Here is a 22,202-nt window from a genome sequence, read left to right as displayed (position 1 = left end):
AAATGAACATCTATATTGTAGGATTGAAGTGGATGATCGCAGTGAGGCATTTTTGAAGGCATTGCAGTCTAATGTTACTCGGTCTACAAAAATGGTAAGAAACATTGTTAACACTGTTTTGGGTAGTTCAATTTCAATGATCTTAAGATGGAGGCCCCTCTTGCAGAATGTGTTTTATGTCCTAAATGACAATCAAATGCAATGCCCCCACTCTTGCAGAACAACTCATTCTCCATTAAAGATATCCCCATACTGACCTGCCCGCCAGCAGTCTTTGGAGCAGATCAGTTTTAGGTGGGATCAGTTATTGGAAGGAAGACAGAAGTAGGGAGTTGGAGGTGGTGCCTGTTGTGAAATATACCTCTTTGTGGTATTGCCGTGTCTTTATGCCTTATCAGTGTCCATGCAAGTCTGCAGCAGGCCATCTGTACCAGAGCCTGTTCTCCAGTCCTCTTTTTTTTTTTATAAACTTTTTTTATTGTTTTCAAATTGTTACAGAATAAATGTGCATGAAAAAAAAAGTGTTACCCAGCCCCCTCCCCTTAACCCCTCCCCCCTAACATCCTTATTAAGAAAATAAGAAAGAGAAAAAAAAAGGAAATGCCTGGATGTTGGAAGATCCCCACATGCTCCACGGAGTTCTCATTTTTTTTAAAAATATATGTTAAAGTTCTTTTTCTTTTCAATCTATAATAATACCTAATCTTTCCACTTTCGTGGTATCCTGGGAAATCTTTATAAAAGTCTCCATGTTGCTATGTGTGTCCCCACCATTCATCCAGGCAAAAAGATAGAAAAAAATTAAAATATAAAGGGAAAAAAAAAAAAAAAATACCCCCCTACTAATGTTGTGGAAAAAAGACACAACATTACCCCCCTCTGCTGTACGGGTCATGGCAACCGCCATGATTACACACGTGAATCCCGCAGTAACCGATCCACAGCCTCCCAGCTCCCCCGCAACATAAAAAAGTATATGTATAAGAAGAGAAAAAAAAAATACTATTCTCATTTAGTATTTCTAAAATTTTGCTTTTCTCTTCTGTAATATCCATAAATGTCCATCACTTCTGTTCCTTGGGTCTATCTTCATCTTTAATCCATTACGTTTGGAAGCCTCTATGTGTAGTTAGCGAATAGATGGAAGTTCTTGTACAAACTCCTCCGCTTTTCGATAGTCGGAAAAAAAAAATTTTCCGTCCTCCAAAAAAATTATCAGTGTTGCTGGATGACGCATTGTAAATTTATAACCCTTTTCCCATAAGGCTTTTTTCGCTGGGTTAAATTCCTTCCTTCTCTTCAACAGGTTGTAACTTATATCAGGATAAAAAAGAATTGGTTTCCCTGCTATCATCAGTGGCCCGTTTCTATTTTTGGCACTTTGGGCAGCGGCCTTCAGGATCTTTTCTTTGTCTTGGTATCGTAAGCATTTTATCAAAATTGATCGTGGGTTTTGGTCAGCTCGAGGTCTTGACCTTAAAGATCTATGCGCCCATTCAATCTCAATTGGAGTTTCTCTTTCCATTTTCAATTTTTTAGGGATCCATTTTTGAAAAAAATTTATTGGATCTTCTCCTTCTATATCTTCTTTAAGTCCAACAATTTTAATATTATTTCGTCTACTGAGATTTTCAAGCTTATCAATTTTTTCCATAAATTGTTTTCTTTCTGATGTCCAAGCAGTATTTTCCTTTTCCATTTTGTCCATTCTTTCAACCATGTCTTCCGTTGTAGTTTCCAAGTCCGTAATTCTTTTTTCCATTTTTTCCTGTCTCTTTGTCATTTTATCAAGCATAGTCTCCATATTGGTCATTTTTTTTTCGAGTTTTTTTTGGTTATTTTTAATTACTTTTAATGTGTCTAATTTACGCATTATTTGCCTCAAAGTCTTTTCTATATTTCTAGAAGGACTTTTACCTCCTTCAGCTGATCCTTCCGAGAGATTTGATTCTCCCTCCGATTCGCTATCACTTTCAGTTGCAGTGGTAGCTGGGCTTTGTAGTTCTTTTTGTTCCTGTTTGCGCATGCTCCATCCTTTGCGTTTGCGCAGTTCACGATGGTTTTTTCCTTTGGAAGTGGCAAGCGTTGCCACCATCTCCTGTTCAGTATCACCGGCGATACAATGTACCTGAGATCGCGGCTCCTCGGTAGACGTGGGCCTCGCTCTTGTTCCAACTTGCGTAGTCTTCCCGGTATTAGTTTTCTTCATCTTCTTTCCTTGAGGCATAGCTTGACACAGTCCGGAGTCGTTTATAAGCAACTTTTAGAGAGTATTGACTAACTTTTCTTCATTTAAACATTAATTTATTAACTTTTTACGGGAGAGCTGGGTCCCTGCGTCTCGATCCTACGTCATCACGTGATGTCCCCCCTTCTCCAGTCCTCTTGAATCTCTTTACAGGATGTCCCCAGGTTACGAACGAGTTCCATTCCCAAGTCCATCTTTAAGTCAGATTTGTACGTAAGTCGGAACAGGTACATCCGATATTATTTAGCGTCAGTCAAACATTTGCCTAAGTATATAGTATATATTTTGCCTTTCTGTGCATATAAAACACTTAAACATATGCATTTCAATAATTAAACCACTGCATTGCTTAGTAATAATTGTAGCTTTCATCAGGGCAGGGCCATTCACATGCTCCATTATTCTCACTTTATCCTTTAAAATTGTTCCGATAGTTGACCAGCTGTAGCCTAACGCTTTTCCACTGACCAATGGCATTTCACCTCTTTCCGATCACTTTATTGTTTCCACATTATTTTCAATTGTGATCGTTTTCCCTCAATGGAACAGAAACACTACGGATTCAGCAGCAGCCGCGGGAGGTGGGTCCTGAGCTCCCCCGGGTCCTAAAGTCCACCCGCACTGAGACAGATTAAATGGGACAAGTAGGGGCAGTGCTGACAGGAAAAGGGGGTCAGGGTGAATCTTGCTAAGAAAAAATTTAAGCCAAATACAAAGTTGAAATGGCAGATGGAGTTCAGTCTGGAAAATTGTGAAGTGATTCACTTTGGAAAGTTAAGCTTGAAGGCGGAATACAGGATTGCAGGATTTTTAGCGTGTGGAGGAACAGTGATCTTGGGTCAAAGTGCATTGACCCCTCAAAGCTGCCATGCAAGTTGATAGGATGGTTTTGAAGTTGTATAGTATGTTAGCCTTCATTAGGGGATTGAGTTCAAGAGCAGTAAAGTAATGTTGCAGCTGTATAAAACTGGGGTTAGACTGCACTTGGAATATTATCACAAACATGAGAAAATCTACAGATGCTGGAAATCCAATGTACAGGCCAGGCAGCATCTGTAGAAAAGAGGAAATGGCCAACGTTTTGGGCTGAGACCTTTTTTCAGGACTGGAGAAGAAGGGGAGGTCAGATTAAGAAAGTGGAAGGAGGAGAGGAAGAAGTACAACGTGGCAGGTGATAGGTGAAACTGGAAAGGGGGCGTGAAGTAAAGAGCTGGGAAGTTGCTTGGTGAAGGAGATAAAGGACTGAAGGAGGGAGAATCTGATGGGAGAGGATAGAAGACAATGGAAGAAAGGGAAGGAGGAGGTGCACCAAAGGGAGGGGATGGGCAGGTAAGGAGATAAGGTGAGAGAGGGAAGTGGGAATGGGGAACAGTGAAGGAGGTGGAGGATCATTTACCAGAAGTTCAAGAAATTGATGTTCATGCCTTCAGGTTGGAGGCTACTGAGACGGAATAAAAGGCATTGCTCCTCCAACCTGGACTGGCATGGCAGAATGAGAAAGAGAAGTAGAATTGAAATGGGTGGTAACAGGGTGGACGGAACGTAGATGCTCGGCAAAGTGGTCTCTCAATCTATGTCGGGTCTCACTGATATACAGGAAGCCTCTCTGGGAGATTGGATACAGTAGATGATCCTGACAGACTCGCAGGTGAAGTGATGCCTCACCTGGGAGGATTGGAGCCCTGAATGGAGGTGGTGTAGGGGCAGCTGTGGCACTTGTTCTGCTTGCAAGGATAAGTACCAGGAGGGAGATCAGTGGAGAGGGATGAATGGACAAGGGAGTCACAAAGGGAGCGATCTCTGCAGACAGTGGAAAGTGGGGTTGGGGTGGGGGAGGGATGTGCTTGATGGTGGGATCCCATTGGAGATGGCGGAAGTTACAGAGAATTATGTGTTGGACTCGGAGGCTAATGGGGTGGTAGGTGAGGACAAGAAGAAACCTATCTCTGGTGTGGCAGTGGGAGGGTGAGATGAGAGCAGACATGCGCGAATTGGAAGAGATGCAAGTGAGGTAGTGTTGATGGTGGAGGAAGAGAAGTCCCTTTCTTTGAAGTAGGGGGACATCTCATTAGTTCTGGAATGAAATGCCTCATCCTGAGAGCAGTTTGCAGAACTGAGAGAAGGGCTTGGTAGTTTTAGATATCTAGACTGTCTCCAGGAATGGAGGGAAATCTCTGGAAATAGTATATCTATTGATAACTTTTATAAACTCACTGATTCTCACAGCTACCTAGACTATATCTTTTTCCACCCTGTCACTTGTAAAAATGCCATCCCCTTCTCTCAGTTCCTCTGACTCAATCCTAGATGAGGCAACACTTCACCTGCGAGTATTCTATATCCAATGCTCCTGGTGTGGTCTCCTATGTATCAGTGAGACCTGACATAGATTGGGAGACCGCTTCACCAAGCATCTAAGTTCCTTTGCCAGAAAAAGCAGGCTCTCCCTGTAGCCATCCATTTCAATTCTACTTCCCATTCCGACATGTCAGTCTATGGCCTTCTCTACTGGTGTGATGAGGACACACTCAGGTGGAGAAGCAACACCGTATATCTGGCATCTTACATCTTTCCCTCCCCCCCCACCTTTCTGCTTTCCACAGCGATCGCTCCCTATGCGACTTCCTTGTCCATTCATCCCCCCATCCCTTCCCACCGATCTCCCTCCTGGCACTTATTCTTGTAAGCGGAACAAGTGCTACACCTGCCCTTACACTTCCTCCCTCACCACCATTCAGGGCCCCAGACAGTCCTTCCAGATGAGGCGACACTTCACCTGTGAGTCGGCTGGTGTGGTATACTACATCCGGTGCTCCCGGTGTGGCCTTTTATATATTGGTGAGACCTGACGCAGACTGGGAGACCGTTTCACTGAACACCTATGCTCAGTCCACCAGCGAAAGCAGGATCTCCCAGTGGCCACACATTTTAATTCCACGTCCCATTCCCATTCTGATATGTCTATCCATGGCCTCCTCTACTATCAAGATGAATCCACACTCAGGTTGGAGGAACAACATCTTATATACCAGCTGGGTAGCCTCCAACCTGATGGCATGAACATTGACTTCTCTAACTTCTGTTAATGCCCCTTCTTACCCCATCCCTGACATATTTAGTTGTTTTTTTTTCTCTCTCTCTGCCTGTTCTCCATCTCCCTCTGGTGCTTCCCCCCCCTCCCCCTTTCTTTCTCCTGAGGCCTCCCATCCCATGATCCTTTCCCTTCTCCAGCTCTGTATCACTTTCGCCAATCACCTTTCGAGCTCTTCTTCATCCCACCCCCTCCGGTCTTCTCCTATCATTTCGCATTTCCCCCTCCCCCAACTACTTTCAGTTAGTCCTGACGAAGGGTCTCGGCCCGAAACATCGACAATGCTTCTTCCTATAGATGCTGCCTGGCCTGCTGCGCTCCACCAGCATTTTGTGTGTGTTGTTTGAATTTCCAGCATCTGCAGATTTCCTCATATTTGCACCTTATATCTGGGTAACCTCCAACCTGATGGCATGAATATTGATGAACTTCTGGTAATGCCCCCTACCCCTTCACCATTGCACCTTATCTCCTTACCTGCTCATCACCTCCCTCTGGTGCTCCTCACCTTTCCCTTTCTTCCGTGGTGTTCTATCCTCTCCTGTCAGATTCCCTCTCCTTCAGCCCTTTATCTCTTTCACCAATCAACTTTCCAGGTCTTTACTTCGCCCCTTGCCCTCTCCCAGTTTCACCTAACACCTGCCGCCTTGTATTTTTTCCTCCCCTCTCCCCACCTTAATCTGACCTTTCCCTTTCCTTTCTAGTCCTGCAAAAGGATCTTGGCCTGAAATACAGGTCCTCAATTCCTTGAAAGTGGTGTCACGGGTAGATAGGGTCATAAAGAGAGCCTTTGGCACGTTGGCCTTCATAAATCAAGGTATTGTGTACAGCACTTGGGATGTTATGTTGAAGTTGTATAAGGTATTGGTGAGGCCTAATTTGGAGTATTCTGTGCAGTTCTGGACACCTACCTACAGGAACGATGTAAATAAAGTTGAAAGAGCATGGAGAAAATTTTCAAGGATGTTGCCAGGACTTGACCTGAGTTATAGGGAAAAGTTGAATAGGACTTTGTACCCTGGCATGTAGGAGAATGAGGGGAGATTTGATAGAGTTATGCAAAATCTAGAGTGGTATAGATAGGGAAAATGCAAGCAGGTTTTTCCCCCCACTGAGATTGGATGAGACTAGGAACTAGAAGCATTAGGTTAAGAGTGAAAGGTGAAATGTTTAAGGGGAATCTGTGGAGGAACTTCTTCACTGAGATTGTGGAACCAGCTGCCAGCACAAGTGGTCAATGCAGGTTTGATTTTAGCTCCTAAGAGGAATTTATATCAGTACATAGATGGGATGGGTTTGGAGGGTACAGTTGCAGGTTAAAGGAATTAGGCAGAATACCGTAATAATTTAGTATGGACTAGATGGGTCAAGGGGCCTATTTCTGTGCTATAGTGTTCTATGACTCCGTGACTCTGACAGGTTGTGCAACTTCGGGCTTTTCTCTGGATTGAAGGAGGGTGAGAGGTGACAGTAGAGGTGTATAAAATGATGAGAGGCATAGATTGAGTGGACCGCCTGCAATTTTTTTTCCAAGGGGGCATAATTTTAAGATGATCAGAGGAAAGTCTGAGGGCACGTCAGTATTTTTTTTACACAATATTGGGTGTGTGGAACACCTTGCCATGGGTGGTTGTAGAGGTGGTAGGGTCATTTCAGAGACTCAAAGAAAAATGGAAGGTGATGTGGGAGGGATGGGTTAGATTGAATTTGGAGAAGGTTAAACTGTTGGCACAGCATTGCAGGCCAAAGGCCCTGTACTATTCTATTCAACCAGATATTTCAGGTAATGGGGGAGGCGAGGTCAATGTGGTTGTTGAGAGAGTGTGAAATTTCATTCTGTTTAAATTAACTCTGGACAAATATCTAGGATAATTGGGAGGCAAGGGCAGTGTGGAGGGTGTATGAAACTTCATTCTCTGCCCTCAACAGGTGGTCTGTGTCCTTCCGTCTAACCGCAAAGACAAGTACGACACTATCAAGAAATACTTGTGTGTTGAATGCCCCACTCCGAGTCAGTGTGTCGTCGCTCGCACTCTTAGCAAGCCTCAGGCTTTGATGGCCATTACCACAAAAATAGCTTTACAGATAAATTGTAAAATGGGTGGTGAACTGTGGAGTGTTGAGATACCTGTAAGTATTTGCACTATAATGACAGTGAACATGTTTTGTGGTGTTGAAAGTAATGTAGCTCTTTAAAAGTAAAGTTTTTTTCCACAAATGCAAAAGCAGTATACACCCTTAATAGAACACAGAACAGTACAGCACAAGATCAGACCCTTTGGCCCATAATGTTGTACCAAACCAATTGGATTAGTAATCAGATAGCTGACTAAACATATCTCTTTTGCCTACACAGTGTCCATATCCTTCCACTTTCCTCACATTCATGTATCTATCTAAATGTATCTTATAAGTCTCTTAATATAACACCACCCCAGTCAGCGCCTTCCAGGTACCACCACTCCCTGTGTATTAAAAAAAACTTGCCCCTCACAGCTTCTTAGAAATTACCCCCTCTCACTTTAAGTGCATGCTCTCTGACATTAGACATTTTAACTCTTGGCAAAAAATGTTGTCTGTCTACTCTATTTATGCCTTTCATAATCTTATACACCTCTATCAGATATCCCTTCAGTCTCTGCCGTTTCAGGAAACGCAACCCAAGCTTGTCCAACCTCTTGTTATAGCACATGCCTTCTAGATGATTGTAAATAAACATTTATTGTCATACAGGTTCTAGTTTAAAGATCAAGATAATTTTAGAGTACAGTAGATTCTGGAAAATTGGCCACCATTTAAATATAGTGGATTCTGGTTAATTGGTGCAGCTGCTTATTTGGAACAATTCTTAAAGTTAACAAAATCTAATGGAGAAAAGAGCAGGGATTCCCTTCATTTATTTGGGACAATGTACCACTTGATTGGGACAGGCTTGCTGAACAGCTTCTACCAAGTGTTAGTCAAAATGACAATGAAGATTTGAAGGACGCAATCATCAAAGTCATTGTATGAAGGCAGTCCAATATCTGCACTAGGTGTCTGTGCTGATTTTGTTCACTTATAGTCAATCAAAAGAACATTGCAGCATACAATGGATGAATTCCTCAACCGATAACTATTAGGAAATAATATGCAGTAGTATTAGTACTGTAGTAGTAATGGTAGTGTTCTAATTTTTTTATTTTATTTAAATACTCAATTTATTACTCAGTTTGTGTTTCTTGTATGTTTTTAATTATTTCCATGAAACTCTGGCAGATTGGGGCAGATCTCCTTAATTGGACCAAAATGTACTGGTCCTGATGTGTCCCAATTCACTGGAATCCACTATAATTTTATGGAATGAGTTATTTTAATTTTAAATCCACACGTGACATTTAACATGAAGGTTTTATAGCTCAAACAGCTGATGGTGATCGGTATTGACTGTTACCATGATAATGCTGCCGGAAGAAGGTCAATTGCAGGATTTGTTGCCAGTCTTAATCAATCAATAACCAGGTAAGCTCCACTTTAACTTATCCCTGGGAAAACTAGGTATGTTAGTTGTCTAAACCCAAGTTTTATGTTGAAATCAAATTACCCATTCACATTTTCAGAAGCTTGTCTTTGGTTCTGTGGCTGTGAAGAGTGTAAATAAGGCCTATTCATTTGCACCACTATTCCTATTCCCTTTGTGTTCAGTGCTCCTGATGCAGCTTCCTCTACATTGGTGAGTCCCATTGTAAATTGGGGAATCACATCGTTGAGCACCTCTGCTTCAGCTGCCAAAACCAGAGCTTCCTGGCAATCAAACATTTTAGTTTTGATTCCCATTCCCATTCCAACATGCCCCACCTCGGGGTGGGGAGCAGCATCTTAAATTCCATCTGGGTAAATTTTCTCCGTGTGGTAAAATTTTTCCCTCCCCCTCTCCTCTTCTTTTATTCTCCACAATGGCCTCTTACCTCCCTTCACCTATTACTCCCCCCCCAATCCTATTCTCCTATGGTCCACTCTCCTCTCCTATCAGATTCCTTCCTCTCCAGCCCTTTACCTTTCACACCCACCTGGCTTTACCTATCACCTTCTAGCCATCCTCCTTCCTCTCCACCAGCTTTTTTATTCTGGCATCTTCTCCCATCCTTTCCAATCCTGAAGCAAGGTCTTGAGGTCTTGGCTCAAAATATAAACTGTTTATTCACTTCCACAGATGCTCCCTGACCTGCTGAGTTCTTCCAGCATTTTGTCTGTATTGTTTTGGGTTTGCAACATCTGCAGAATCTCTTGTGTTTATCATTTCCAATGGGATCTAAATTAACAAATAAAGATTACTTTGTCAGAATCTTCTCCACTCTCCACTCTCGAAAAGTCGACACATTTTAAAATCCGATGGTAGATCTTCAATATTTATCCACAAATGCTGCCTGACATGCTTAATGTTCACTGTGTTTTATTTCAGACTTGATGCAAGTTGGCTTTTGACTTTTCAACCCAGTGCAACTGTTTAGCTTTATATGGAGCTGAATTCTGCTCGGCTCCCTTATCAGAAATGCTCTTTCCTAGAAATCAAGTGTCTGATCAGGATCGTATAGGTGTCTTGACAAATTACACATCAAAAAATGAGAACAATTTGTAAAATTTTGAGAATGAAGATTATGGAGCATGTTGAGTAATGGCATTTCTGTCCATTTGGAATATCTGATGATGTCCATTTGGATTGGAGATGAACATTGATTTCTCAACCTTCCAGTGATGCTTCCTCACCCACCCTTACTCCTCTCTCATGATAACTCCTTGCTCGCCTATTGCCCCCCTCTGGTGCTCCTCCCCACTTTTTTCTTTCTACCATGGCCACCTTTCTCTTTCACCAATCAACTTCCTAGCTCTTTGCTTCATCCCTCCCCCTCCAAGTTTCACCTATTTCCTGGTGATCCTCTCTCCCCTCCCCCCACTTTTCAAATCTACTTCTCAACTTTTTTACTCCAGTCCTGCCAAAGGGATTTGGCCCGAAACATCGACTGCTTTTTTCCAAAGATGCTGCCCAGCCTGTTAGTTCTTCCAGATTGTGTGTGTTGCTCTGAAGATGTTCAGATTTTCTAAAGATGTCCATTTGGATGTGCTGGTAATATCTTTTAAAGTTCTTAATTACCTGTTTTTGAAGTACGTGTAAAGATGCAAGACAGGTTCTAGTATGAGACAGCCAAGGTAAAGGATTATTCCAGACTTTTCAGATTGAATTTCTGATTAACTGACCTTTGTGACTAGATGGTTTTCTCGCTGTATCGTACAAGACCGGGGACAAGAACTTGTGGATGGATTAAAAACCTGCTTCCAAGGTAGGATTGTATATGTTACTTAAACCAACTTTTGTCCAAGTTTGTAAATGCACTTAGTGTCTTCATAATCTGAGTGAAGACTATTGGGATATACACAGTCATTAGATCATCTGATCCCTTAAAGCTGAGCTTTGATCTAATGCGATTGTTGTGTACAGGTGTAAAGAGTGATACCCCTTCAGACTTGAGGGATATCTTTGGGCACCTGCATGGGCCCTGATATGCCTTCCTTTTCGTTGGCTACATAGAACAGTCCATGTTCCAAGCCTTCCAGATAATACTCTCTAATTCTTTCTCTGTTAGAATGACGACTGCATTGGTACTGCTTCATGCGGAGCTCGTCAATTTCATCAATGCTGCCTCTAATTTTCACCCTGCCCTTAAATTCCCTTGGTCCATTTCTGACACCTCTCACCCTCTCAGAGATATCTCTGAAGAGAAAATGTTGACCAATTTCCACTACTCTTGACTATACTTCTTCCCATCCTCTCTTCTGTAAAAATGGTTCCCTTTTCTCAGTTACTTTGTCTCTGCCATATTGTTCCCAGGATGCGTTTTTCCTTTCCAGGATATTAGATCCTTCAAAGAACAGGTTTCCCTACATCCTTGCTTACCCCATCTTCCCATTGCCTTATCAGTGATAGAGTTCTTCTCCTCCTTACCTATCACCCCAACAGCTTCCACATCCAACACATTCCCCACAGTTTCTGCATTTCAAAAGGGATCCTACCATCAAAGAAAAACCCCACCCTCCCACTTTCTGCAGGGATTGATCCCTCCATGATTCTCTTGTCCATTTGTCCCTCCCCACAGGCACTTATCCCTGCAAGCGGCCAAAGCAGTACACCAAATACCCTCCAACCTGATGGTATGAATATCAATTTCTCATTCTGGTAAAAAAAAAGTCTCCCCCCAGAGTGGCTTCTATTCCACACTCTGTTCTCTTACCTCTTTTCACTTTCCTGTCACTTTGGTTTGGGTCCCCTCCTACTTCCCTTTCTCCTTTGTTCCACTCTCCTCTCCTATCAGATTCTTTCCTCTTCCTGCTCTTTACCTTTCCTACCTACCTGGCTTCACCTATCGCCTTCTAACTATCCTCCTCTCCTCACCCCACCTTTTTATTCTGGCATCTTCCCCCTTCCTTTCCAGTCCTGATGAAGGGTCTCTGCCTGAAACGTCAACTATTTATTTATTTCCATAGATGCTGCTTGAGCTGCTGAGTTCCTGCAGCATTTTGTGTGTGTTGCTTAAGATTTCTAGTGTCTGCAATCTCTTGAATATATGTGTGAAGAGAAGATTTACCAGATTGATTTGTGGTATGGTGCATTTGTATAAAAATTAAACAGACCAGGCCATAGTCTCTTAGGTGTAAAAGAATCAAAAGGGGTCATAAATGGGAAAAAAAGAATTCTTCAGGGGTTTTGACAAGAGAGATACTTACTGTCATGTCTAAAATATGAATCTGCAGTTAGTTGGGTCAAATATGAAGAAATTGCTTCATCCCAAAGGTTTGGAATTCTCCACTTAAAGGCTATGGAGCTGATTTGGAATTCTTCACTTAGAGGCTATGGAACTATTACTGAGACAAGATTGATAGATTTTTCAATGTTTGGACACTCAGAGACAAGGTGAAGCACAGCTCTAAGTAAAAGATCAAGCACATTCTTACTGAATGACAGCAAAGGAAAGGTAGAAAGGGCTTACAGCTGTTTGAACTTGGTGTAAGATGCCATTTACACCTCCTTCCAGCGTAATTCTGTAGAGAAAAATAAACTGTCAACACCATCACAAGTTGATTTAATTTTCACTGAGGCTGTTTGACCAAATGAAAAATGGCTGGAGTCACCTTAGTGCAAGGGTATTTATTACGTGTGTCAAAATTCAAACTTACAAAAAATAGAGAAAAGAAAGCTGCCAATATTTACAAGAAGATATTTACTAGAAAACACAATAATAGCTCTGTACTGACACTAATGTCCAGTGTGTCCAGAGTCCAGGGATCTCTCTCCTTCACTGAGGGCAATCAGCTCCTTTTTATTTGGCATTCGGACATACCATTTTTAATTACCAACAAAGTTAACTTAAGACTACACATGAGTTAGAGTATGATAATATATTGGAAGTGTAAACACTCAGCGCAGTAGCAGCAGAATGACAAGGAAATGCAGTGTGTGTGTGAAATGCCTGTTCAAGGAGTCAAATCAAGTTTATTGTCATTTAATTAGATACAGTAGGTGATTAAGGTACTTAATGTACCTTAACAGCGCTGATGCCACTACGCCAGTAAACGAGATTTCTAGTGTCTCATTTGACAGTATACCAGATTTGTTTCTCTGAACCAGGTTGTAAAGCACAGTAGTACATGTAACACACAATAACTTATGAAAGTAAGGATAAAATCTACAGATGAATCACACATAAATAACAAACTAAAGTGCATAAATTAAATATTGTAAGGTACAGAACAGATTAACCAGTGATACTTTGAATGCAATGCACAGGGAGTTTAGAAGCCAAATGGCTCAAAGGAAGAAACTGTTTCCTATCTTGATGGTTCTTGTTTTTATGCATTGGAGTCTCCTGCCTGATGGTAGGAAGTCGGAAAGAGGATGCTGGATGGTTTGGTGGGATCATTAATACTAAGGGCCCTGCATATGCAGTGCTGCTGATGTGTCCCCGAATGATGTTAGGGAGACCCCTATGATCCTCTCAGCTGTTCTCACAGTCCTTTGTAGGGACTTCCAGTCTGATGCTCAGCTCTTTCCATACCAGATGGAGATGCAGTTCTTCAGGAATGATTTTACCAAGTGCTCTCCCTCACAGAGGGCTTGGATATATTTAACTAGGTCAAAATCAATTTCCCTTTCTCCACTCACCTAGATACAGCTGACATTGAAGAAGACTTGGGGCGGGGGGGGGGTGGGGTGGTTTAGAAACTACTGATAGTTGTCTGTGGAGAATCTTAAAATGAAAGACATCAAAATTAATGAACAAAGCAGAACTTAAAATGAAACTGATTTTGTTAATCTTGCAACAATAACCAGAAAGTATTTGAACTGATCATTAGGGGTGAAGTTGAAAGAGCACCTATAAAGATAAAACGATAACCAGGGTTAGATATCTTGGTGGGCTCCATTGTAGACAAAGCCCTAACCATGATGCGAGGTATGCCAGGCTTTATAGAGGCAAGGAAACGTTGCTGAGGTATTGACAAATTTACCAATTTTTCTGGCCACTGAAGAGGTACCAGATGACCAGGGAATGGCAGGTATGTTACCTTATTCAAAAAGGGTAAAAATGTTAAGCCTGTGTGTCTAATGTTGATTATATCTTATCAATGAAATTACCCATCTTTAAGTAGACCTCATCTCAATGTTAGGTTTTATTGGAGGTGCTGTGTGACTAATGTGTAAATTCAAAGTGCACTGAGAACAGTTGGGTTGATATGGTCAACATGGGCATAGAAATGGCAAAGGGTCCTGAATCCCCGACTAAGTGTGAGGTATCACTCCTTGGAAGATCCAATGTTATTAGTGAAGCTCTTGATTTATGGAAGATCCAAGTCCATAGCTCCATGAAAGTTGATAGGTTTGTAAAGTATGTGTATGACATTATATGCCTTTATGAAATGAGGCAGTGTTCACGTCAGGAAGTGATTTTGCAACTTTATAAAAGACTGGTTAGGTCCATCTGAAGCATCCATTTCTGGTGATCTCATAGGAAGGATGTAGAGGTTGGTTTTACTAGGGTACTTCCCAAGTTAGAAAGCATAACCTATGAAAGGTTGGACAAACTTGGGTTGTTTTCGCTGGAGCAGCAGAGGCTGAGAGAAGATCTGACAGAAGTGTAAGATTGGGAGGCATAGATAGAGTAGACAGCCAATACCTTTATCCCAGGGTTGAAATATCTAATGCTAGAGGGCAGGCATTTAATGTGAGAGAAGTGTAAGTTCAAAGGAGATGTGCGAGGCAAGTTCTAAAGCTGGTGATTTCCTGGAATATGCTGCCAGGGTGATATTTGAAGCAGATCGGTAGAGCTCTTAAACAGGCAATGAATGTGCACGGGCTGGAGGGATATAGACATTGTATAAGCAGAAGGATTAGTTTAGTTAGGCAGTTAATTACTAGTTTAATTAGTTCAACACAACATTGCGGACTGAAGGGTCTGTTCCTGTGCTGTACTCTTCCTTTGTGGATAGGCTTAAGAAAAGCCTTTGGCAGGGCCCCTCATGGAAGACTGCTCCAAAAGATCAGAGCCAAGGGGATCCAGGGTGAATTGGATCAGAATTGGCTTGGCAATAAGAGGGGTTATGGAGTAAGATACTATAATTGAAAGTCTGTGGCCAGTGGTGCAGGGATTAATGCTGGAATCATTAATGTAACATGCACCAATCAATTTGGATATTTATATAAGAGGTAATGATTGTTAAGAAGAAAGAAAATAGGTAGCTTTCTTAATAGTGAGGAGGGTGCTGCTACAGGATGCCAGCTATTAAAGTTCAAAGTACCTTTATTATCAAAGTATAAATACATTATACAATTTTGAGATTCGTCTCCTTACAGGCAGCCACAAAATAAAGAAACAAAGAAGCTGTTCGGGAACAATTCCTTCCCCCTCTGCCATCCGATTCCTAAATGGACATTGAACCCGTGGACACTCACTACTTTTTATTATTTCTGTTTTTACATTACCTTTAGTTCAACTATTTAATATATATATATATACTTAGCATAATTTATTTACTTATTTTTTCTATATTATCATGTACTGCATTGTACTACTTGCTGGTAAATTAAGTTAGCAAATTTTATGACATATACCGGAGATATTAAACCTGATTCTGATTCTGAACCTTAATAGAATCCATTTAAAAAGAGGACCCAATGTGCAGGAAAAAAATAGTGCAAATAATAAAAATAAGCAAATAACATTCACACAGAAGTTTACAAAAGTGAGTCCGAAGCCACGAAACCAGTCACAGCCGATCCAGAAGCCCTTGGTTGCCTCAGTTCTGCACAGAGACAAGTAAACCTCACAAGCACCAAGCTAAACACCAGCCTGTCCCTAGCCTCTGGCCCTGACATCCTGCCTTTTCAATCTGCCCTGGCACTAAAGTTGGTCAAACAGCGGGTTCTTTCTCACATTCTGACCTGGGCCCCATTGCTTGATGTCCTCTTGGACCTGGGACCCTCTACTCAATTTGTTTCATAGCCAACCTTTGCAATTTGTCCCAGCGCTTAAATCGTCAAATCTTGGCTTGTCTCTCACTCTTGGGCCCAGGTCCCGCCACCTTGATTCAGCCTGTACATGCCACACTCCAACCATCCTGCACCTTTGAGGCTTCAGTTCACACTGCAAAAATGCTGGGACATACAGGTGGTTCAAAAGCTTGTCTCCAAAAGGGAAGTTACAGGCTATTGATTGAAGTGATTATTTTTGAGAAAAAGTGTGATTAATAAAATGATTAGTATAGTTGTGTATGCTGCCACCAAGTCATTGCTGTGCTTCACTGATGTCATCTTAAACCGAAAGATATGACTAGTAGCTAAGATGTGTATGATTTGCAAATCCTTCGGCAGTATTGAGGAAGAAGCGTCTTGATATACAAGTCATTGATGGGAAGGCATAATGATATTTGCTTTCATTTGCTGTGGCATGGGATTTTGAGTAGAGATTAGCTTGGGGTTTAGTGTGTAGTCCTGGTTGCCGTGATATAGGAAGAATGCGATTGCAGAGGAGAGGGTGCAGAGGAAATTAACAGGATGTTGCCTTGGAAAGTGGATGAATTGGGTTTGTTTTCCTTCGTGGTGAGGTGGAGGCGACTCCAGGATCCTACCATTAAGCACATCTTTCCCTCCCTTCCACTTTATATAGGGATCACTCTCTACGTGACTCTGGTCCACTCATCCCTCGACACTGATCTTACTCCTGGAATTTAACCTTTCTGGTTACACCTGCTCCTACACCTCCCTCACCATTATCAAGTGTCCCGAATAGTGAGGCAACACTTCACCTATGAATCTGTGCTCTGGGTATGGCCTCCTCTACATTGGTAAGACCCAGCACAGATCAGGGGACTGCTTCTTCAAGCACTTCATTCTGCCCACCGCAAAAGACAGATCTCCTGGTGGATACCCATTTCAATTCAACTTGCCGTTTCCATTCTGACATGTCGGTTCATGCCCTCCTCCGCTGCACGATGAAGCCACATTCAGGCTGGAGGATTAACACCTCATATTCTGTCTGGGCAGTCTCCAATGTCATGGCATGAATTTTGAGTTCACAAAGTTCTGGTAATTTCTACCACCTCCCCCTCCTCTTTTCCATTCCTCATTCTGGCTACTCTCTCCCCACTTCTCACCTGCCCATTACTTCCCTCTGGTTCTGCTCCTTTCCCTTTCTTCCATGGTCTACTTTCCTATTAGATTCCTTTTTCAGGCCCTTATCTCTTCCATCTATCTCCACCCAGCTTCTGGCTTCAGGCCCTTTCCCCCACCTAACTATCTTCCTCCTCACCCACCAGCTTGTACTCCCCTTCTCCCCATCATCTTATACTGGCTTATGCCCCCTTCCTTTCTAGTCCTGAAAAGGGTCTAAAACATCAATTGTTTATTCTCCATCGGAGATGCTTCTCTGACTGGCTGAGTTCCTCCAGCATTTTGTGTGTTACTGTGTACAAGTTCAAAAGTTGGAAGTAAATGTATTATCAAAGTGCATGTATGTCACCATATACAACCCTGAGATTTGTTTCCTTGCGGGCATACACAGCAAGTCCACAATAGAATCATTGGAAGACCACACCCAACAGAATGGACAAACAACCAATGTGCAAAAGAGAAACTGCAAATATAAGAGAGAAAATAACTAAGCAATAAGTAATGAGAACATGAAATGAAGAGTCCTTGAAAGTTAGTCCATAGGTTGTGGGAACATTTCAGTGAAAACACAAGTGAAGTTATCCCCTCTGGTTCAAGAGCCTAATGGTTGAGAGGTAATAATTGTTCCTGAACCTGGTGGTGTGAGTCCTGAGGCTCCTGTACCTCCTTCCTGATAGCAACAGTGAGAAGAGAGCATGACCTGGATGGTGGAGATCCATGATGATGGATGCTGCTTTTTGCGACAACGCTCTGTATAAATATGCTCAATGGTGGGGTGAGATATACCCATGATGGGTACTCTACCACACAAGTATCAAAAGCTGTCAAAGTTTTGGATGTCATTCCGAAAGTTTACAAACTTCTAAGAAAGTAAAGGAGCTGCCATGCTTTCTTCATAATTGCATCTACGTGCTGGGTCCAGGACAGATGCTCTGAAATGATAACACTGAGGAACTTAAAGTTGTTCTTCCTCTCTGCCTTTGATCCCCCAATGAGGACTGGCTCATGGACTTTGGGTTTCCTCCTGAAGTCAATAATTAGCTCCTTGGTCTTGCTGACTTTGAGTGAAAGGTTGTTGTGGCTTCACTCGGCCAGATTTTCAATCTCCCTCCTATATGCTGATTCATCACCACCTTTGATTCAACCAACAACAGTGGTGTCATCAGCAAACTTAAATATGGCATTGGAGCTATGCTTAGCCTTACAGCCATACGTGTAAAGCGAGTAGAGCAGAAGCCCAAGTACACAGCCTTGTGGGTCACCCGTGCTGCTGGAGATTGTTTGCGGAGGAGACATTGCCAATTCGAACTAACCAGGGTTTGCAAGTGAGGAAATTGCGGACTCAGTTGCGCATGGAGGTATTGAGGCCAAGGTTTTAAAACTCAGTAGTTTAGTGAGAACAGTGTATAAAATTGAGGAATAAGATGGGTAAGGAGCCTTTTCCTGCGACAAAGATGACTAAGGATGTAGGTTAAGATAAAAAGAGAAGATTTAACAGGGACCTGAGGAATTTTTCAGCCAGGTTATTGGAATCTGAAAAACACTGTCCAAGGGGATGGTAGATGAGCATTTGTGTAAGGTATTGAAATCTACAGAGTTTAGTGTTGATAAATGGCTGATAATGGGATGTGTGACTCTAAATTTTAGCATTCTGCATTCAGATTAACTTGAGGATTAGATTTGGACCCTCTGAATAAATTCAGTAGTATTACTGAAAATTCAGACTCTGGCCCTGTACTTGCTGGAGAAGAAGAATGAGGGGTGGTCTCATTGAAACCTATCAAATGTTGAAATGCCTTAATAGAGTGGACTTGAAGAAGGGATATTCCCTCTAATAGGTGAGTCTAGGACCAGAGGGCACAGCCTCAGAATAGAGGCAAGTCCATTTAGAACAGAGATGAAGAATTTCTTTAGCCAGAGGGTTGTGAATCTGTGGAATTCATTGCAACAGACAACTGTAGAGGCCGTCATTTGGTATATTTAAAGCAGAGGTTGATAGGTTCTTGATTAGTCAGGGCATCAAAGGTTGCGGGGAGAAGGCGAGAGAATGGGGTTGAGATGGATAATAAATCAGCCGTAGTGGAATGGCAGAGCAGACTTGATGAGCCAAATGACCTAGTCCTAATTCTGCTCCAATGTCTTGTGGTATTATTACTGAAGTGAAGTTGTTGCTTTTAATTCCTCAGCTGCTTTAAAGGCATGGCATGCATACAATAAGTGCCTACCCAGTCGAATCATCGTGTACCGTGATGGAGTTGGTGACGGGCAGCTCAACATGGTGGTAAATTATGAGGTTCCACAATTTCTGGACTATTTGAAATGCATGACTGACTACAGGTAAGTTATGCAGACATTCTCAAGCACTTAATCTGTGCATATTTTTATTCTTTGTTAATATGTCTAGCATATTTTTCATTTTACAGACCCAAATTATCAGTGATTGTTGTGAAAAAGCGTGTCGGTGCCAGATTTTTTTCACAGTCTGGTGGCAGATTACAGAACCCACCGCCTGGTACTGTCATTGATACAGACGTCACAAGACCAGAATGGTAAAGTATCAGATACATACAAAACATTATTTTTTTGTTTGTTGGGATACATTGTGGAATAGGCCTTTCTATCCCGTCGAGCCACACGGCCCAGCAACCCACTGATTTAAACCTAGTCAAATCATAGGGCAATTTACAATGACCATTTAGCCTACCAGCAGTATGACTTTGGATTGTGGGAGGAAACTGGAGCAGCTGGGGAAAACCTACCGGTACGTGGGAAGGACATATAAACTTTTTTATAGGGCACTGGAATTGAACTAAGATGTAATAGCAGCATGCCCCGTGTGTTTATGTGTGAGTTTGTGTATAAGTGAGTGCGTGTATATGTAAATGAGTGTAAATTGAACTCCAAATTCTGACGCTCCGAGCTGTAATTGCGTCGTGCTACTGGGGCATTGTGGTCTCTTAAAAATATTTTAGCTGGTAAAACACTAGAAACAGTAAATCTTTTTTTCTTCCATGAACCAGGTATGACTTCTATATAGTTAGCCAGTCGGTGAAGGTTGGTACTGTCACACCGACACACTATAATGTGGTACTTGACAACAGTAACTTGAAACCAGATTACATGCAGCGGCTAACTTACAAGTTGTGCCACATGTATTACAATTGGCCGGTAAGTGAAATCTCCACCACAAAGATATGGTTGGGTTTGAATCAATCTTTTAAAATTGTGCAGAGGGCGTTTACCAGGATGCAGCTGGTCTTATGAGGGCTTTTCTTCAGACACACAATGCTGGAAGAACTCAGCAGGTCAGGCAGCACTATCGCCATTTTGGGCCAAGACTCTTCTTCAGGGCAATAAATATAAATACATAATATAGCTTATATACATTGATTGTATGTCGATAAGGTGATGCTTGGATTGAAGATTGTGAGGTGATCCTAGTGCAATGTTACAAATTCTTTGGGGGCTCAACAAGCATGACACTGAACTAAACTAAAACTGAATACTACTGGCTTGATGTTTGGTATGTTTTGTTCACTCATTTTTGCCATTTGAACAATTTGTTCTTTTATTGCGTGTTGGATGTTTTCTTGAATGGGTTCCATGGTGTTTCTTTATTTTGTGGCTCCCTGCAGGAGGATGAGTTGTATACTGTATGTATACTTTGATAATGTACTTTGAAGGTCGGAAATGAGGATATTCCCCTTTTTGGGTGATGTTGGAGAAAACCTAGACCTAGTGTCCTTAGTTTCAGAACAAGATGTTGGCTATTTAAGTTGCTGATGAGTCAGTTGTACAAAAGTAATCCCGTCAGCCCACCACGTCCATTCCAACCTTTGTGCCCTTCCATACGAGCTCTGTTTCCCTGGATTAGTTTCTGTTTCCTTTTACGCCGTACCAACCCAAATGTCTTGTCTAGATGACTCTTAAACATAGCGAATGTATCTGATTTCACCACAACCTTCGGCACAAGTCATTTAAATTCAGGAAAAGAATAAACATTTGAGTGTATGCAGACTATGCATGAAAATGGAATTAAATATCTATTTTTAACAAAACTGTGGTAGAGTGTAAATTAGATAAAATGTAATTTAAATTGTCAAAGTGCAAATGAACATTTAATCTTTGTTTTATAGATGTACAGAGTGTAATAAATCTAAGTAATATATCTCATGATCTACATCAGATACCTAGAAGAACATTTTTTAACCCTTGTGCTTCAGATTGGATTAAGGACACCTAGTTGTACTTGGAGTACAGCAGCCACTTTCACAATTAAAAACATCATTTCATCCAGGAAGTTTAAAGATTTCTTAAAAACACATTAGAATTCAGTATTTGCAAATGGCTAATTGTGAATAAACTTATTCTTTTATAGGGTGTGATCCGTGTGCCTGCCCCTTGCCAATATGCCCATAAACTGGCATTCTTAGTGGGACAGAGTATTCATCGAGAACCCAATCTGGCATTAGCTGACCGTCTTTATTACCTATGATTAGAACAACTGATCAAGTTTCTAGACATGAACTCCAATAAGAAAAAGTAGCACTCATCAGGAACACACTTCTGAGACCAGAATAATATCAAAATACTTAAAACTGTCTAAGTTTGTATACCATCTATCTTTATATTAATTTATTAGCACCCTTCTGCTGACACAAGTTCAATATTTGTGGCAGCATTTCTCAAATCACCAGGTTGGTACTTGCCTGAGTGGCTTTGTATGGCAGCAGAATGGCCCAGCCATAGGGGGTTCTTCACATTACTGAGTCAGCATCCACCACACTGCTTCATAAATACGAGAAAATCGGCAGATGCTGGAAATCCAAAACAACACACACAATGCTAGAGAAACTCAGCAGGCCAGGCAGCATCTATGGCAAAAGAGTAAACAGTTGACTTTTTGTTCAAGATGTGTCATCAGGATTGTTCAGTCCTGAAGAAGGGTATTAGCCCGAAACGTTACCTGTTTACTCTTTTAGATAGATGCTGCCTGGCCTGCTGAGTTCTTCCAGCATTTTCTATGTGGTGCTTTTTCAGCAGCATGGTAGTGTAGTGATCATCACAGCGCTTTACAATACAGGTGACCCAGGTTCGTTTTCCGCCGCTGTCTGTAAGGAGTCTGTACATTTTCCTTGTGGCCACTCGGGATTCCTCCGGGTGCTCGT

At 41.8% G+C, this 22,202-nt stretch overlaps 1 protein-coding gene across 1 annotated transcript in view; it reads left to right on the top strand.

The window, feature by feature from the left end:
• The window catches only part of piwil1 (piwi-like RNA-mediated gene silencing 1), a 103,331-nt gene extending 81,466 nt beyond the window's left edge, over window positions 1–21,865 (top strand). Inside the window, exons 13-20 of the mRNA XM_073051979.1 lie at window positions 22–94; window positions 7,269–7,469; window positions 8,737–8,840; window positions 10,587–10,657; window positions 19,221–19,371; window positions 19,458–19,583; window positions 20,055–20,202; window positions 21,413–21,865. Of these exons, the coding sequence (XP_072908080.1) occupies window positions 22–94; window positions 7,269–7,469; window positions 8,737–8,840; window positions 10,587–10,657; window positions 19,221–19,371; window positions 19,458–19,583; window positions 20,055–20,202; window positions 21,413–21,529 (991 nt within the window). The 3' untranslated portion in view covers window positions 21,530–21,865. The remainder of the gene's footprint in view (window positions 1–21; window positions 95–7,268; window positions 7,470–8,736; window positions 8,841–10,586; window positions 10,658–19,220; window positions 19,372–19,457; window positions 19,584–20,054; window positions 20,203–21,412) is intronic.
• Window positions 21,866–22,202: the final 337 nt, after the last annotated feature.

This window comes from Hemitrygon akajei, chromosome 7 (assembly GCF_048418815.1).
Source record: "Hemitrygon akajei chromosome 7, sHemAka1.3, whole genome shotgun sequence".
NCBI lineage: Eukaryota > Metazoa > Chordata > Chondrichthyes > Myliobatiformes > Dasyatidae > Hemitrygon > Hemitrygon akajei.
This window is presented reverse-complemented; position numbering and strand designations above follow the sequence as displayed.